Source organism: Loxodonta africana, chromosome 4 (genome assembly GCF_030014295.1).
Source record: "Loxodonta africana isolate mLoxAfr1 chromosome 4, mLoxAfr1.hap2, whole genome shotgun sequence".
NCBI lineage: Eukaryota > Metazoa > Chordata > Mammalia > Proboscidea > Elephantidae > Loxodonta > Loxodonta africana.
Window position 1 is genome coordinate 160735798 of NC_087345.1, and position 18011 is coordinate 160753808.

The 18011-nt window shown below is 36.8% G+C and overlaps 1 protein-coding gene across 1 annotated transcript in view; it reads left to right on the plus strand.

The window, feature by feature from the left end:
• MALRD1 (MAM and LDL receptor class A domain containing 1) overlaps window positions 1–18011 on the plus strand; it is a 956759-nt gene that overhangs the window by 911151 nt on the left and 27597 nt on the right. Inside the window, exons 37-38 of the mRNA XM_064284901.1 lie at window positions 16357–16439; window positions 16537–16633. Coding sequence (XP_064140971.1) covers window positions 16357–16439; window positions 16537–16633 — 180 coding nt within the window. The remainder of the gene's footprint in view (window positions 1–16356; window positions 16440–16536; window positions 16634–18011) is intronic.

The window sequence follows — 18011 nt, forward strand, 5'->3', positions numbered from 1 at the left end:
TATTTTTGCTTCTCTTTCACAAGGCTCTCTACTCCTTATATAAATTGACTTGCCTGTTCCTCAAGGATCAGAACTACATACCAAGAGAAGAGGCAGTTTTAACTAAATCCCACAACAGTGTAATTTTATATTCATATTGCCGGTTATTTATTTAGAATTTTGGCATCTGTAAGTGACATTATTCTAAAGTTTTCTTCTGTGTTAAGTTTTTGTGTGTGTGTGTGGTTTTTATACTCTCACAAATATTAGCTCCCTAAACTGAATTGGGTAGCTTCCTAATTTCTGAGACAGTGTGTATAGTATGAGAATTACCTTTTCCTGAAACTTTGAAGAACAAATGTATAAAATAGCCTGGTCTTGGATAGTTTTTTTAAAAAGAATTTTTCAATATTTTACATGTTATTGAGCTACTCTGGATTTCTACTTTTTACACTAATTTTATGTAGTATCCTTGCAAAATCATTTGTTTCACTGAGGTTTTCAAATCTCCATTCATATGGTTCAATAGTTCTTATATTTTTATAAATCCTTCATAGCTTTTATTTTCTATTTCTGTTTTTATTATTTAAATTTTAAGTTTAACATTTCTGTGCATTTTTTTATTATGGAGGATTTAAGCAATATTTGATGGATTTTGGTTTTAATTTTCTTGGGTTTTTTTTTACCCTTTTATGAGTGTTTTCTTCTGATTTATTTCTCCTTTCTTCTGTCACAGTATTTTGTCTTGCCATTTCTCTATCTTAAGTCTTTTGCTCTACAAACTGTTCCCTTTAATTTTCTACAGTGATTTTGAAGAAATATGTATTTTTCATGTCTACTACAAATAACTTCAAATCTTTTGAAAGCACATTTAAATATCTGATAATCTAATGATAAAAATCAAGAGAAATGCAGTATCTTTTGACTCCCCATTTTAAACCTGCATACACGTGTGCACACGCATACACACAAAGTTGTCCTTTCTCTCGTCTTGCCATCATGGATCCCTATCATTATTTTTAAGATTTAGACATAGATAATGATAAGATTTTAGACATAGATAATGGTATCTTTTGACTCCCCCGTTTTAAACCTGCATACACGTGTGCACACGCATACACACAAAGTTGTCCTTTCTCTCGTCTTTCCATCACGGATCCTTATCATTATTTTTAATATTTTAGACATAGATAATGATATCGGTTTTTATTATAAGAACTACTATTATCACTATAATGCTATTTTATTATAATGTGTCTTCCTTTACAGGAATTGTTTTTGACATTTGTGTTTGGTTTTGTAATCATATTTGTAGCAAGTATTTAGATAACTCATGGTTTATGCAATTTAATGTCCACCATTTGCTTCTTTTATAACATCTTATTAAACAAATGTTTGCTTCCTCTTCTTTGAGGCTTTGTTTTGGCTCTTTTTCAGAGTCCAAACCTTGCCTAATGCCTAATGAAAAGGATACATGGAGGTATATTTCCTGAGCCACTGCATATCTCAGTATGTCTTTATCTTATCATGGCACATAGTAACAACTGACCTGGTAAATAATTCTTTAGACACAATCATGTTCCTCTCCAGAATCTTGAAGAGACTTCAAGATCTTTCCAGCTAACTACTCCAGTGATGAAGTCTTAATCCAAACAGGTTTGGGCTTATAGGTACCTTTTATTTTTCTGCATAAAACAACCAAACCCATTGCTGTTGAGTCAATTCTAACTCATAGCAACCCTACAGGGCAGCGTAGAACTGCCCTATAGAGTTTCCAAGGAGTGCCTGGTAGATTTGAACTGCCGACCTTTTGGTTAACAGCCGTAGCACTTAGCCACTACACCACCAGGGTTTCCATTTTCCTGAATAGATGCTGATAATTATTATTGAAATTCAAATTCTTATGAAAACACACCTACTGATCTATTTTTATTAAATGTTTCTAATTTATGGTAACTACTTCTTGATTTACAAACATCTTTCTTTGACTGAGATAATGTTTGTGTATTAAATATTTATTGCTTCTTTTCCTGTCACTGGTTTGTTCTTCAGGAAAACCAGGTATATATCTTTTCAGGTAGAGATTTGCAATGAGAGAGGCCAGAACTAACCTGTATTCTTGTGTTGATTTATCAATCAAATAGTTATGGAGGGATAACATGCTTCTGGAGTCAGACTGCCTAGCATTTCTGCCATTTTTTAACTATAAGTTTTTAGCAAGTTACTTATCCTCTCTGAGCCTCTGTTGCTTCATGAGTAAAATGGTGATTAAGAATAACACCTACCCTGGGGTTATTATGAGAGTTAAATGAGTTAACATAAGATGAAGTCTTAGAACGATGCCAGGCACAGAATAATCACTATAAAAATAGATTCTATCTACTCCTATTACTGTGAGCTAAAATAGACAAGCAATAAATTAGAACAATAACTATGTATTGTGTGTGCGTGTACGTGTGTATACACTCAATATATAAATATATTTTATAGGTTATATATATGTATATACATACACACACACACACATATATGATAGGTATATGTAAAAAATGCTGTCCAAACCAGTTCCATTGAGTTGATTTCAACTCATGGCAACTTCATGTGTTTCAGAGTAGTACTGTTTTCTATAAGGTTTTCAATGGCTGATATTTTTGAAAGAGATTGCCAGGTCTTTCCTCCAAGATACCTGTGGGTAGATATATGTATGTGTGTACACATATATATTTGTATTTAAAAAATTAGATAGTAACAAATGCAATGAATAGAAATAATTAGGGTAAGCAGATTTCTGGAAAGGGATGGGAAAGATGACCCTGGTGGTATATTTTAGACAGACAAATTTGTAAGACCACTCAGAGAGGGTGTATGTAATTTCGGCCAAGACCACAATTCTGTGAAAATGCAAGCTATTCCAAAATTTGGGCAAAGAGTATAACTGCCAGAGGAAAAGCAATCATGAAGTCCCTGAGGAAAAAATACGTTAATGTTTGGGGAACAGCATAGCCTTGTGGTGAGTGAGTTTAGAGGCCAGAAACTTGTGGCCTAATAGGCATGATGCACTTAGAACAAGGCCTAGCAAATAGGAGCCACTCCATAACTACTCTTTGAACAGCGTATAGAGACTACATACTTTTTTCTCTCAGTTTGATGGAAAGCCATTGGAAGATTCCTGGTTTTTGTACCGAGGAAGTTAATGAACTTGTTATTTCACTAAAGGTCAAAATGAGATTTAAATATCCATATTTGCTCAATCTGACCTTTGTGGGTATTACCGTGGTTAGTGGGAATTTCTTCCAGAACCAAGCAATTAATTGCTTGTTATTCCTAATTTTCATCCTCTCCATTTCATTTTTATTTGTGTGTTTTCATGTGTCTTTCAATGAGAAAATATGAACATGATTTGCTGGTTAGCCACCATGAGGATGTAAAGTTCAGAATGTATGTTTTAAATGAAATTTCTATCATACTTCATATGAGAGAAGAAAAATTTCAAAACCTTATTTCTTGCTAGTACTGCACTCCACAGGAGAAATTGAACACCTTCACCTTCATCTTAGAACAAGACAGGTTTCTATTGACTTGTAGCCCATTTTCGATTGCCCAGTTTGTGAATTATTTAGTTTCCTTGCTATTTCTTCTTCCTTTTTTTTTTTTTTAAATCCAACTCCAGGGAAATATTACTTCATAACAGCTGAAAAAAAAAAGTGGAAAGCTCGAAACATCCACCTCAAGATTTTTTTTTCAATGTCACATAAGCTATAACACCACCCCTACCTGTTTGAACAAGAAAGGAAACAGAACACTTATTATATGTTTTATTTATACTCTGAAGTAATTAAAGTTATTTCTGTTGTGCTTTAATAATTTGAAATAATACATGAAAGTATTTGCTTCCTACGTTAGCAATTCTGTACAACTTGACTACCAATTCAAGTGGAAATCGCAATAAAAGCCACACAGGAACATGCAATTTACACTTTCAAATTTTTTTTTTTTATGGGCAGAATATCAGAAACCCTGGTGGTGTAGTGGTTAAGAGCTATGGCTGCTAATCAAAAGGTCAGCAGATCAAATCCACCCGGTGCTGCTTGGAAACCCTATGGGGCAGTTCTGCTCTGTCCTGTAGGGTTGCTATGACTTGGAATTGACTCGATGGCAACGAGTTAGTTTTTGTTTTTTTTTTAGGGCAGAATGTGATGATGTATATAAACTCCTTTGTATGAAGAAATGGAATATAGTAAATAGTCCACAAATATCCATATGGTATAATGACAAAACAAAAGCCACGTAGCTCAAGAGAACCTGAGTTCCCCACTTACAAAGGCATTACTCACTAAGCTTCAATTTCCTCTTCTGTAATTTGGCAAAAATAATATTAACCCTCATGGGGATGTTCTAAAGTAGCACTTCCCAAAGTGTGGCCCCAGACCAACAGAGTGACAGCACCTGGGAATTGTTAGAAATGCAAATTATCAGGCGTCACCTTGGATCTGCTGAATCAGAAACTCTGGGGCTGGGACCCAGATATCTGAGTTTTATCAAACCTTCCAGGTGATTCTGCTGCCTACTAAAGTTGTAAGCCACTGTTCTAATGTATAAATGAGATAATATATGCAAACAATGCACATGCAACATACTATCCAAGTGTTGACTGCTATTATTGTGAGGATGATGATGATAATGAATATTTTCAAATGTGAAGAATTTCCTGATATGAGTTACTGAGGAAGCATCTTTATTAATCAGCGAAGATCTATGAGCAGGATTGTGCTAACTGGGGCATATAAGAGTGAACAGGTATACTAAGCCTTACCTTCAATAATTTCGTAGTCTAGAAAGAGAGATTTGTGAATAAATGAACAATTGCAGTACTGTGTGACATGTTGCCAGAGGGGTTTGCAGAGTGCAGCGGGACAGGCAGGGGCAGAAGGGAAGTCTCCAGGAGTAAAAATCATTGATATGTGTTCTTAAGTGCAGTGGTTAAGTGTTTGGCTGCTAACCAAAATGTCAGCAGTTTGAATCCACCAGGCAGTCCTTGGAAACCCTGTGGGGCAGTTCTACTCTGCCCCATAGGGTCACTATGAGTCAGAATCTACTCCATGGCAATGGGTTTGGTTTTTTTGGTTTTTGGTGTTCTTAAGGATAAATAAGAGATGAATTGAGGAGGCAAGCCTCCTTTCAGCCAGAAAGGATAGACGTGATAGAAAGCCCTATAAATATACGTAAAAGTATCTCTTAGGTGATGGGGCTGTGAATAAGAGCAAAAGGTTTGTCAACAAAAGAGGAATTGAGATTAAACTAGCTGTACCAGCAAGAGGCCAGATGGAAAAAGGCCCTGTGTACAAAATTAACTCCATCAGGGCAGTATTCTGAAAGCTGTGGGGAAGTAGCAAAGGGTTTGAATTAGGGAACTTTTATGATGTGACATCAGCCCGGAGGCAGGAAATCCAGTTAATAGTCTAGAACAGTAATAGAGTGATGAAGGCCTTTGGCCATGTGGTCAAATCTGGTGAGAAAGGAGGAAGTAGATGAGAGATATTTGGGAAATGGTGAGTGGACATGGGAAATAAATAATTTTTCTTTAGCCTATAAATCTTTTTTTTCTTTTCAACATAAAATAGTTTCTTATCTCTTTCCGATGTTTTAAAATAAGATTGGTTCCTTTTAGTTTCATGTTAGGAATAGTGTAATCAAATGCATTCTCCCCATTATCCGGAATCAGTGAAAGCATTGGATTAGGTTTTCTTATAATTTATACTTATAACATCTTATAGATTTGAATATATAAATATCAACACTTTAATAACCATACCTCTGCATTAGCACTTAATTTATCCTTTTATCACTTTATGCTTATTGGAATGATTAATGTAGTTTAAGAAAGCAGAGTAAACCCGCTGCTGGTTCCCAGCAAATTAGCCTGTGAACATACGCTTAGCAAATGTGTGGCTCTTCATTTGTTTTCCCTGGCATTGAGACGAATGAGCTGGGGCCAGCACACAAGTAACAATACTGAAGGGAGGAGCCTTTGCTCCAGGTGTTGGTGAGTAATGAATGGCTGTTACCAAGCCTACTCAGAAATAAGTTGTTGTTCCAAACTCCTCATTTTTAACCTCATAGCAGAAGACCTGCTAGAATGTAGGAAAGCGAAAGTATAGGCTTTGACTGAGAGAGTCTAATTATATTTTATTTCCCCCTTTCTCCTGTCCATCTTAAGAGAATAGGTCCTTTTGCATGAATGGAGTGGAATCTGTATCTTTCTCTTTCAGGTAGGCTCTTGCTAATACTTGTAAATATTATACAATAGATTGAAGTTAATTAATCAAGAAGGAATTTAGTCCAAGCAAGTTAATCACTGGTGCTCAATATCGAAATTCAGAACCTTGTGGTCTAGAGATTATTTAGTGGCTTCTCCTGCCTTCCTGTTTCCTTTGAAAATAAATTCACCCTACGACAACAACAAGGTGGAAACCCTGGTGATGTAGTGGTTAAGTGCTACGGCTGCTAGCCAAAAGTTCAGCAGTTCAAATCTGCCAGGTGCTCCTTGGAAACTCTATGGGGCAGTTCTACTCTGTCCTATAGGGTCGCTATGAGCTGGAATCGACTCAACGGCACTGGGTATGACAACAAAGATGGCTTGTTAAGGGCTTTCGTCAATGTTCCCACTCTTCTTGGGCTGGCAGTCTCAACACATGGCCCAGAAAATACTTGGTCTGAGCCAAAACTTTCATTAAGTTGGGACAGCACCAGCCTCTTTCCCCTTGGAGTGGAAAGCTCACGCTGGTGTGGAGAAGGGGAATGTGCATCTTTAACACCTGCTTTTTTCCCCCATCTGTGCAACGTGACCAAGGATCTCCAGACGTAGCCATACTTAAGGATGTATTTTTTTCAATGGCATAATTAATAAGCCATGAAAACAGAAACTGTTGCAATGGCTTTTCACTGCTTCCTAAGTCTTAACCAAGTGTTCACCGAGGGATTCAAGATGTGGCAGTTGTCAGATGCTAGTTCCCTGGCATGCCAGTCTGTCAGGGCATGTGGGCATCAGGTTAGGAGGGAATAATCATGACCATAAGTTATACCGGAAAGCCTGTGTGATGCAAAGACTGTGTATTAAACAGTGTGGCACAGTACTTTACTCTTTACAATGTGCTTCATGGGCGATCTTTTATTTAATTCTCATAGCTGTTCTGCTAAATATAATTATGACTGTTTATAAATTAAGAAACTGAAGTTATTTGATCCTCCCAAAGCCACAGAGTGAGAAAGTAGCAGTGCCTAGCCTCAAACCCAGGTGCCCTGACTTCATTATACTCTTTTCCCCCAGCATCACATCTGCTAAACTTAGAGGTGTTGCAGGGCCAGGCATAATGCGATAAATGGATATTTTCCGACCATTAGGACCAGAAATTTCTCCTACTGTTGCTCTCCTAAAAGACAAAAATAGTAAACTTAACTGCCATTAATACAACTATATTCCAACTTCAGAAAAACTAGGGGACCTAAAATTGTGTAACAAATAGTGAATGGCTTGAGGAGTCAAAGACATCCATTTAAAATCTCACGATCGAAACAGTAACTTATAGCTGGACATCTCTGTGCCTTTATTTCCTAAGCTATGAGATGGGGAAATAATTCCTGTCTTGTAACATTGTGGTGAATATTACCAATAACAAATTAAAGCACTGAGAATATTGTCCAGCACATAACAGGTGCTTGATAAATAGTTTCTATTAGGATTTATATATTATAGCTTTCTCAGCATGGAAAAGATTGAGGTTGTCGAGGATTTCACTTTACTTGAATCCACACTCAACACCCATGGATGCAGCAGTCAAGAAATCAAAAGACACATTGCGTTGGGCAAATCGGCTGCAAAAAGACCTCTTCAAAGTGTTAAAAAGCCAAGGTGTCACCTTGAGGACTAAGGTGTGCCTGACACAAGCCATGGTGTTTTCAATTGCATTATATGCACTCAAAAGCTGGACAATGGATAAGGAAGACAAAAGAAGAATTGACTCCTTTGAATTGTGGTGTCGGCGAAGAATATTGAATATACCATGGATTGCCAAAAGAACAAATCTGTCTCAGAAGAAGTACAACCAGAATGCTCCTTAGAAGCAAGGATGGCGAGACTATGTCTCACATTCTTTGGATGTATTAACAGGAGGGATAAGTCCCTGGAGAAGGACATCATGCTTGGTAAAGCACAGGGTCAGCAAAAAAGAGAAAGACCCTCAATGAGATGATTGAGACAGTGGCTGCAACAATGGGGTCAAGCATAGCAACAATTGTGAGGATGGCGCAGGATCTGGCAGTGTTTCATTCTGTTGTGCATAGGGTCGCTATGAGTTGGAACCAACTCAATGGCACCTAACAACAACAACAACAAGCATAGAATGTAAAGGTAGAGTGATGCTAGCTCCTATCAACCAAATAATATACACGAATTTAATAGTCATAATGCTGTAAAATGTGCCTAATAAAAAGAAAAGCAATACTTAATGGTCTGGCTGTGACTGGAGGAATCCCGGCGGTCATGGTCCCCAAACCTTCTGTTGGCACAGGACGGGAACCATCCCCGAAGACAACTCATCAGACACGAAAGGGACTGGACAGTGGGTGGGAGAGAGATGCTGATGAAGAGTGAGCTAATTATATCAGGTGGACACTTGAGATTGTGTTGACATCTCCTGTCTGGAGGGAGGATGGGAGGATAGAGAGAGTTGGAGGCTGGCAAAGTTTTCACGAAAGGAGAGACTGGAAGGGCTGACTCATTAGGGGGAGAGCAAGTGAGAGTAAGGAGTAAGATGTATATTAACTTATATGTGACAGACTGACTTGATTTGTAAACGTCCACTTGAAGCTCAATAAAAGTTAATAATAAAAAAAAATGAGAATAAGGGGAACTATATTTCTAGTGCTTGGCATAGAGTACATAGCTAAAAATTTGTTAAATAAATGAACTTTATTGAATAAATATGGTAAGCAATAAAATATAAATTTTGAGGACTAAAAAAAAAAAAGAAAAGCAAGTCTACCTGCTAATTAATTATTTACAGTTTAATGCTAAACTATAAATCTGTTCTGGAATATATTCAAAATGCTTGCTGCTTCTGAAGGGACTTCCTTTCTATAGTCTCCTAAACAACAAGATTAAACAATAATTAAGGCTGAAAAAAATATATACCACTGTAAAGAAATCTAAAGCTTAGTTTAAGATACCACTAACAACTTATATTTGAACTTATCTTTCTAAATCCCATCCTTTATACATAATTTCTAAATCCTTGGATGACCAATTTCTGTGAAACATATAATATATGCATATATATGTGTGTGTATATATATATATATAAACACTTTATTATAACTTTAATAATCACATGTTCCATAAATGTCCATCCAGATGGCATTGCAAAATTTTTACTTTTTGGGTGTGGAAAAATATACATTCTTGAAGCAATTATTTCATTCTCTCTTTCAGCACTTTTCTGTATCATTCTTATATTTCATTTTCTATTTTCTCTCTTGTTTTTAAATGTGGTTTTTAATTTCCTCTTTAAGTTTATGTTCCTACAAATCTTCAACCATGTCCTGTTCATCTTTATATCCTCTATGTATCTAGTAGAGTACCTTGTACATAGGAGACATTGAATAAATATCTGATGAATATGAGATTGTTGATTTAAATAGGAGGATTTCATGTAGAAAAATGCAAGAGCTAAAGATTTTGTACACGTGTTCTCTAATAATAGAAGACCCAAATCAAGCTGGCTTAAATGATAATTCATTGACTCATGTAATTAAAAAGTCTAATGCAAAGCAGACTCAGAACTTGAACTGATCAAGAAGTTTGCAATGCCATTAAGTCTGTGTCATGGATTGAATTATGTTCCCCAAAAAATGTGTTTATTAACTTGGTTAGGCCATGATTCCCAGTATTGTGTGGTTGTCCTCCATTTCATGGTTGTAATTTTATGTTAAAGATGATTAGGGTGGGATTGTAACACCCTTACCAGGTCACATCTCTGATCCAATATGAAGGGGGTTTCCCTAAGGTGTGGCTTCTGCCACCTTTTATCTCTCAAGAGATAAGCAGAGATGGGGAACTCATACCACCAAGAAAGCAGTGCTGGGAGCAGAGCCTGTCCTTTGGACCTGAGGTTCCTGCACTGAGAAGTTCCCAGACCAAGGGAAGACTGATGCATCACAAGGACCCTCCTCCAGAGCTGACAGAGAGAGAAAGCCGTCCCCTGGAGCTGATTCCCTGAATTTGGACTTGTAGCCTACTTGAGTGTGAGAGAATAAACTCTTTATTAAAGCCATCCATTTGTGGTACTTCTGTTATAGCAGCACTAGATGACCAAGACAGTCTGTTCCTCCATTTCTCAATTATTTCTTAGGTTCTGTCTTCCAATTACTTGGTTTTATTCTCAAGTTGGCTTTTGTAGCACAATGGTAGTGACAGGGCTATTGAACTTAAAAGGATCACATGCTTCTTTCATATTAGAGTTGGGGAAAGGATGATTCTTACTAGAAATAGCCTTCAAAATGTATCCGTGGTGACAAAATTCTTACTGAACAAATGTGTGCCCATGTCTATCACTGTTAATTAGGAACGTCATGTGGTGATAAGCTTGGTCTGAGCAAACATGCAGCAAGGAGAATGGGATGACCCTAGAGATAGGATTGAGATTCAATCCCAACCGTAGAAATACTGTACAATTTGGTGGAAGAAAAGGAACAAGGATGAGTAGTGGAATGAGTCTGGGGAAGCCAAGCACAACATGCACAATAATCTGGTAATAGTTTGAACTACTATTATTCAAAAAATAAGGCCGAAATGCTCCAATGTTAGACTTATATTCATAGTTTTTTTTTTGTTGTTGTTGGTTGCCAGCAAGCCAATTCCTATTCGTGGTGACCTCATATGTAGAGAGAAGAAACGCACTTCAAAGGGTCATCAAGGCTGTGACCTTTTGGAAGCAAATCTCCAGGCCTTACTTTTGAGGTGTCTCATGGTGGGTTTGAACCTTCAACCTTTCAGTTAGTACTCCAGCACTTAACCATTTTTACCTCCCGGGGAATCCTTTATACTCATTAGGTATATGAAATATGCGGTAAAACACAGAGCTCCATAAAAGCTCAAAATAAATCAGACACTCCTATACGTGCTTTGCTGATGGGTGCTTTCTGAATAAAAGCAAGTGATTTTTTTCCCTTTCTTTAAACTTGGTAGCGAATTTTATTAATTAAACTAATTTTAGTGGCTATCTATGGAAACACAAAATCCCATTGCTGTCAAGTGAATTGTGACTCATAGCAACCCTATAGGGCAGAGTAGAACTGTCCCGCAGGGTTTCCAAGACTATAATTTGTATGGAAGCAGACTATCATATCTTTCTCCTGTAGAGCAGCTGGGGAATTCGAACCTCCAACTTTTGGATAGCCAAAACCAAACCAGACCAAACCCATTGCCGTCAAGTTGATTCCGACTCATAGCGACCCTGTAGGACAGAGTAGAACTGCCCCATAAATAGGGGTTCCAAGGAGCGGCAAGTGGGTTTGAATTGCCAACATTTTGGTTAGCAGCCGAATGCTTAACTACTGCATCCAGCACTTAATCACTGCACCACCAAAATAATTATATCACATCTAGTATTTCTTTTGTCTCCACCTCAAAACAAATCAAACAATATTTCTAATTTAGAATGGTATGCCTAAAAGAACTGAAGATTTCAAAAGGTGGCTTGAAAAGACAAAGTATTATAATAACATGTGCAAAGAGCTAGAGATAGAAAAGTAAAAGGGAAGTACACACTCATCATTTCTCATGCTGAAAGAACTGAAGAAAAAAATCAAGTCTCGAGTCACAGTAGTGAAAGATTCTATGGGGATAATATTAAATGGCATGGAAGATGAAAGGAATACACAGAGTCATTATACCAAAAAGAATTAGTCGACATTAAACCATCTCAAGAGGTACCATATGATCAGGAACTGATGGTATTGAAGGAAGAAGTCCAAGCTACACTGAAGACATTGATGAAAAACAAGGCTCCAGGAACTGATGGAATATCAATTGAGGTGTTTCATCAAATGGATGCAGCGCTGGAAGCATTGGGCAAATCTGCTGCAAAGGACCTCTGTAAAGTGTTGAAAAGCAAAGAGGTCACTACGGTGCACCTGACCCAAGCTATGGTATTTTCAGTCACATCATATGCATGTGAAAGCTGGACAGTGAATAAGGAGGACCAAAGAAAAATGTATGCCTTTGAATTGTGGTGTTGGACAAGAATGTTGAATATACCATGGACTGCCAAAAGAACAAACAAATCTATCATGGAAGAAGTACAACCAGAATGCTCCTTAGAAGCAAGGATGGTGAGACTGCATCTTATATACTTTGGACATGTTGTCAGGAGGGATCAGTCCCTGGAAAAGCACATCATGCTTGGTAAAGTACAGGGTCAGCAGAAAAGAGGAAGACCCTTAACGAGATGGATTGATACAGTGACTGCACCAAGGGGCTCAAGCATAACAATGATTGTGGGCATGGTGCAGTACTGGGCAGTGTTTCATTCTGTGGTATATGTGGTCGCTATGAGTGGAACCGACCTGATGGCACATAACAACAACAACAACATATCTAACTCTTAGCATAAATATTATATAATGTCTGTTGCCTTTCTGGATCCTTTTGGATTGCTCGAGATGTAAAATCACTTTTTGCATTCAGCCTTATTTAGTCATAAATTAGCTAAGAGATTACCAAGAAAGGGCCATTCTACTCCTGAATTGTCAAGTTAATAAGGTTAATCTAATTGCCCTATTCTTTTAGGTACCCCACTCCTGGCCCTAGATAATTACATGACACCCCACACCCAGCCATCTCTACCAATCACCCAGCTTCTTACAGCAGTACCTCTAGAATGCTTCACTTGGACTGATCTTCTCTGGTTGACATCTGCCTAGCTGAGCACACTGAATGCCACCCCGTATCTGACTCCCTTATCCTATGCTACTTCTCTCCACAAGCGCCTTTACCCTTCACCCTCACCAACTATAAAAATCACCGAACATACTACTAAAAAGCGAGTCCTTGCATTATCCCTTTTGCATTCTTACTTTTCATTTCTTATGTGAATCTTATTCACCAAACTTAATATAGTGCTAACAATGTTCGGGGCATGGAGTCCTAGTGGCTCAGTGGTTAAGAGCTATTGCTGCTAACCAAAAGGTCAGCAGTTCGAATCCACCAGCTGCTCCTTGGAAACCCTATGGGGCAGTTCTACTCTGTCTTATAGGGTCGCTATGAGTCAGAATTGACTTGACAGCAATGGGTTTTTTTGTCATTGTTGTTTGGTAATTGCTTAACTGATTTAAATTTTAAAAGAGTCAGAAAAACATAGATGAAAGTAGATAATTTGTTGAAATATGAACAATTATATGGGAAAAAAATGAAAGAATACATACTACATTGCTAACATGGGTAACCTGGAGGTGCAGGAAGGAGAAGGAGGAAGAAGGGATAAGGAAAAAAAAAAAAGAACTAAGCAAAAAGTATATATGATATGCTAATTTCCAAAAATTATATTTTCTGCATAGGTTGTACAGGCAACTAACCTTTAGGAAGTCCATGATGCTTTTAGAGAAAAAGGAAATTGCCAAGAAATGTAAATACCACACAAAAGCCATACGTACATACATACATACTTCTGTGTGTGTGTGTGTGTTTCGGTGTGTATGTGTGTTGAAACTGTTCTATGAGATGATGAAAAGAAAGGAAGAAGATGGAAACATACTCGACTGTTTACATTGTTTACCTCAGGGGTATGACCTTGCGTACGGGAATGAAGGATAGTATTTCAGCATGCATTTGTACATAATTTGCTTGTTCTTTCAAGCATGCATTACCTTTTAACTTGATAAATATTAAATGAAAATGTTTAAAAGGAAAAATCTGGAGATGGAAGTGATGAATGGGAACCAGTTTGGTTAGGAGAGTTCAGTGTTTACTTCAAGGTAACAATTTATTCATTTATGTGGAAGACTAATTGACTAGAATTTATTAATAAATTTTTTAATCACAGATTTCTGAGTATAATTTAAAAACTTGGCAATCTCAACTTACATATCAAATTTCATTGAAATCTATTAAAATTTACAGGAAAGAAGCCCCTTTGAAAACATGTATAAAAAACGTTTTGTTTCAAGATGGCAGACAGACACACAAAATTTAATTAAGTGGTCTCTGGAGTAGTATACATAATTTCCTCTAAAATAATCAACTACTCTGAAAGATTTTATAGTATAGATATCTAACTCAAAATTTCATTCATACTTTTTTAAATTCAAAACTTCTTTGGCCAAAGTGACAAAAATTCAGCATAATTTGAACTAATTTATACTCTTAAAGTAATTTCCTCCCTATTATTTTCCTGACATTAGCTGATAGGATTACACTATTTTGTTCTATTTAATAATATAGTTGTTCTGTTGATTAAGAAAAAGGGATATGTATTTACGTACCTACTAGAAGGTTATTTCCTATTATTTTTACATGTACATTTTAAAAAATAAGTTTTTCTGTCTTTAGCAACTTTTCCTTTTTTTTCCACATTATCTTTACCAACTATTTTCTGCAAGATTAATATAAAAATTTTCATCTATTTGATGTCTGTAAGGAACTATCAAAAGAAAGGTTCACTGAATATTTTGCTTGCTCATCACTGTTTCATAGATAGATAAACTCTCATTATTTCTCCATATGGTTTGGGATTTTCCCCATTACTTTTGAACTGGTATTCCAAGTTACTTTCCTCTGGAATTTATCTTAATAAATGCCTACATTTTGCCTAAGGTGAAGATTACAGTAGCCTTGAGGCCAATGAAATAGTTTCAGAATCTACAGGAACCCAGTTAATCTAGAATGAAAAAAATGTCCCAGTTCTAGGCCAGACCAATTCTGTACACATGTGAAAGATTTGCAAGTAGGATTCACACTATCAAATGAGGACCCACGAGGAATAAACCTGAGGAGTCATGAGAGTTAAAAACAAATACTCCAACTTTCAACAATTCTAATATATTTTCATTTGAATTTCAGAGACATCAAAACAATCAGATGTCAAATATTCTACTTTTTTAAAAAAGAATATTTACTTAGGGAAAAAACTCAAACTCAGTGCCGTCAAGTCGATTACAACTCATAGCGACCCTACAGGACAGAGTAGAGCTGCCCCATAGAGTTTCCAAGGAGCGCCTGGCAGATTTGAACTGCCAACCCTTTGCTTAGCAGCCGTAACACTTAACCACTGCACCACTAGGGTTTCCATTTAAGGAAAGGAAGACATTTTTATAGACTTCCTTGAACCGCTAAACTTTTTATATTTTAAGAATATTTTTTGAAGGAATTGATATTGAGCATTCAAATTTTCAAATTTAAAAGAGGTATTGAGAAATAATGTAATTACTGTGTGATGAAGAAGTATTGCCCAGCTTTCAAACACACACATTTAAAAGTTACTTTTTAATCCTATTTTTTAAGTATGTACCATGAATTTGACAAGAAATTCAACTAAGCCCTTATTAATATGTATCCTGTTATTTCTGGTAAACAAGCATGTGCACATAGGCTTTCACACCCATATGCAAACACGTTCTACTAGGACAATTCTGACATGTTTTCTGCTTAGAGGCTCAATTCCTTTAGAGGCACAAGCTAGTCTCCATTATGAACTTTCTGAAGGCCATCCATGTCAAAGGAGAGTTGCATTACAGTATTATAAGTTCCATCATGAGTGCCCCTAAATGAAGCCACGGTAATGGAATACTAGCAGGGGTAGACCAATGACTTTATTAGCCTAATTCCAAATTTATGCACTTGAAGGATCACTCCTTTGTCATGAAAACAAAAATGCACTCTCTGATTTACATTTGTGTTCACCTATAATCTGAATATGCTCTATTGGTATCTGAAAGAACTTAAATTGTTCACTACTGGAAAATGTGCTAACTTTTGGGTTTGAGATAAATGATGACAAAAGTAGTTTAATATTGAACATTGGCGAAAAACAAGTCAATTTCTGAAAACAAGAAAGAAGCATGTGGAAACCAAGTCTGACCTTATAGATACTAAAAGTCAAAAGGGGATAAATATTGAGAAAAATGTCATCTTTCACAAAACTCTTGAAATAATAAAATTTAACTGTGATTTGGTTTAACATTTTTGGTTTCTTATCAAAGATTCCCACATGCCTGGTGTCTCGATGTTTACTGACCTACATCATTTTATTCCATGACAGACCTGTTAAAAGATCTTTCCAGGTTTTTTTTTTTTACCTTAACTCTCACATTTTCTCTCATTTCCAGTTGTGGACAAGGATGGAAAGGAAATCGTTGTCACATCAAATCTGAGCCGCCTCCTCCTGCAGACTTCACATCCATGCAGAATGGTAGGTAGCATTATGGCTAAACAAATCGCTTGATTCTGCTTCTCTATTTTTAATTTTTCACTGCAAATTTATCTGTTTCATTGGCTTGAAATTCCAGGTATCTGGACTCTCCTGGGTATTGGACTGGCTTTTCTGATAACTCATATTACAGTTGCTGTCTTGTGTTTTCTGGCAAATAGAAAACTACCAATAAGGTAAGTGGTGCCTTTAATTGCAGGATAAAATTAACTGTAGCAGAACGATTTATGAGACATTGTATTTGCTCTATCTCCTTTCACCCCATATGACGTGCAGGAAGTGTTAGTATTTCCATAGTTTATGGATTTATTTTTCTGGGCAGAAAGCATGGCCCCCTAAGGATAATCACTCTTTTTTTTTTTTTTAGTAAATAGCCTTAAGTTTACTTTTAAGGTTACGTTAGGAGCATTTTTGGTGATGCCAAAAACAGAACATGGAGTTCTCTACAGACTACACAGAGAAGAGGGGATAGATACACCCTGTTCTGGTGGTACCTAGGGAAGGTAGCAGATCCTCAAAGGAGAAGCTTTCTTGGCTTGCCCACCAAAGGCAAACTCTAGTCACCAATGCTGGAAGCCAAAGACTTGTCTTGTGCAAGGCACCGAACAGGCGAACAGCTACTGTTCCTGAAGAAACTCTGCAGGATAGGCCCATGGGTCACTCAGAGGACCTTACAATCTACACTACCATTTAAGACCCGAGGAGCTTCCTACAGCCGCATATGGGACAAAGGTTACCCCAATAATGAAAATTATTGACTTTTCCAAGTTTCAGAATAAGGTTTAATTGAAATTTCAAAAATTAAAGAAATGTGTTATCTCTTATTTTAATGAGGTAAGATTCACATAACATAAAATTAACCATTTTAAAATGAATAATTCAATGGCATCTAGTGCATTCACAATGTTGGGCAACCACCACTTCTATCTATTTCCAAAACATTTTCATCACCTCAAAAGGAAATCCCATACACATTAAGGAGTTACTCCCCATTCCTCCTTCCCCCAGCCTCTGGCAACCACCAATCTCCTCTCTTCCTTGATATTTCATATAAATGGAGTCATACAATATGTAACTTTTGTGTCTGGCTCATTATTCCTTGCATGCCTGCATCTGTAGTCAGAGATTTCGGTCTGCTGCAATACCAATGTATCACAGAAAAATGGATAACTCCTCACTTTCCTTGGTGTCAACTTGTATATCCCACTTGAATTCTCAAATCCTCGGCCTTAAATCATGTTAATTAGTAGGCACCAATCCTGATGTCATTAATCAAGGCCAAATTATTATGGTGTTCCTTAAAAAAAGATATGACATTTTTCATCTATTTCTATTAAGTTCTTACCTAATTCCTCAAGTCCTCAATTATTTTTATGTGTCACAATATGCCGGACAATGTGGGTACAAATGTGAATCAGGAGAAGCTCATACTTAAAGAAGTTGTAATCTAGTGGGACAGATACATGAGCCACTAACTGGCATAATGGTTGTATACTAGATATATATGAGCAAGCTACTACATTAACAAAACCAGAGAGAGCACTCAGAAAGAAT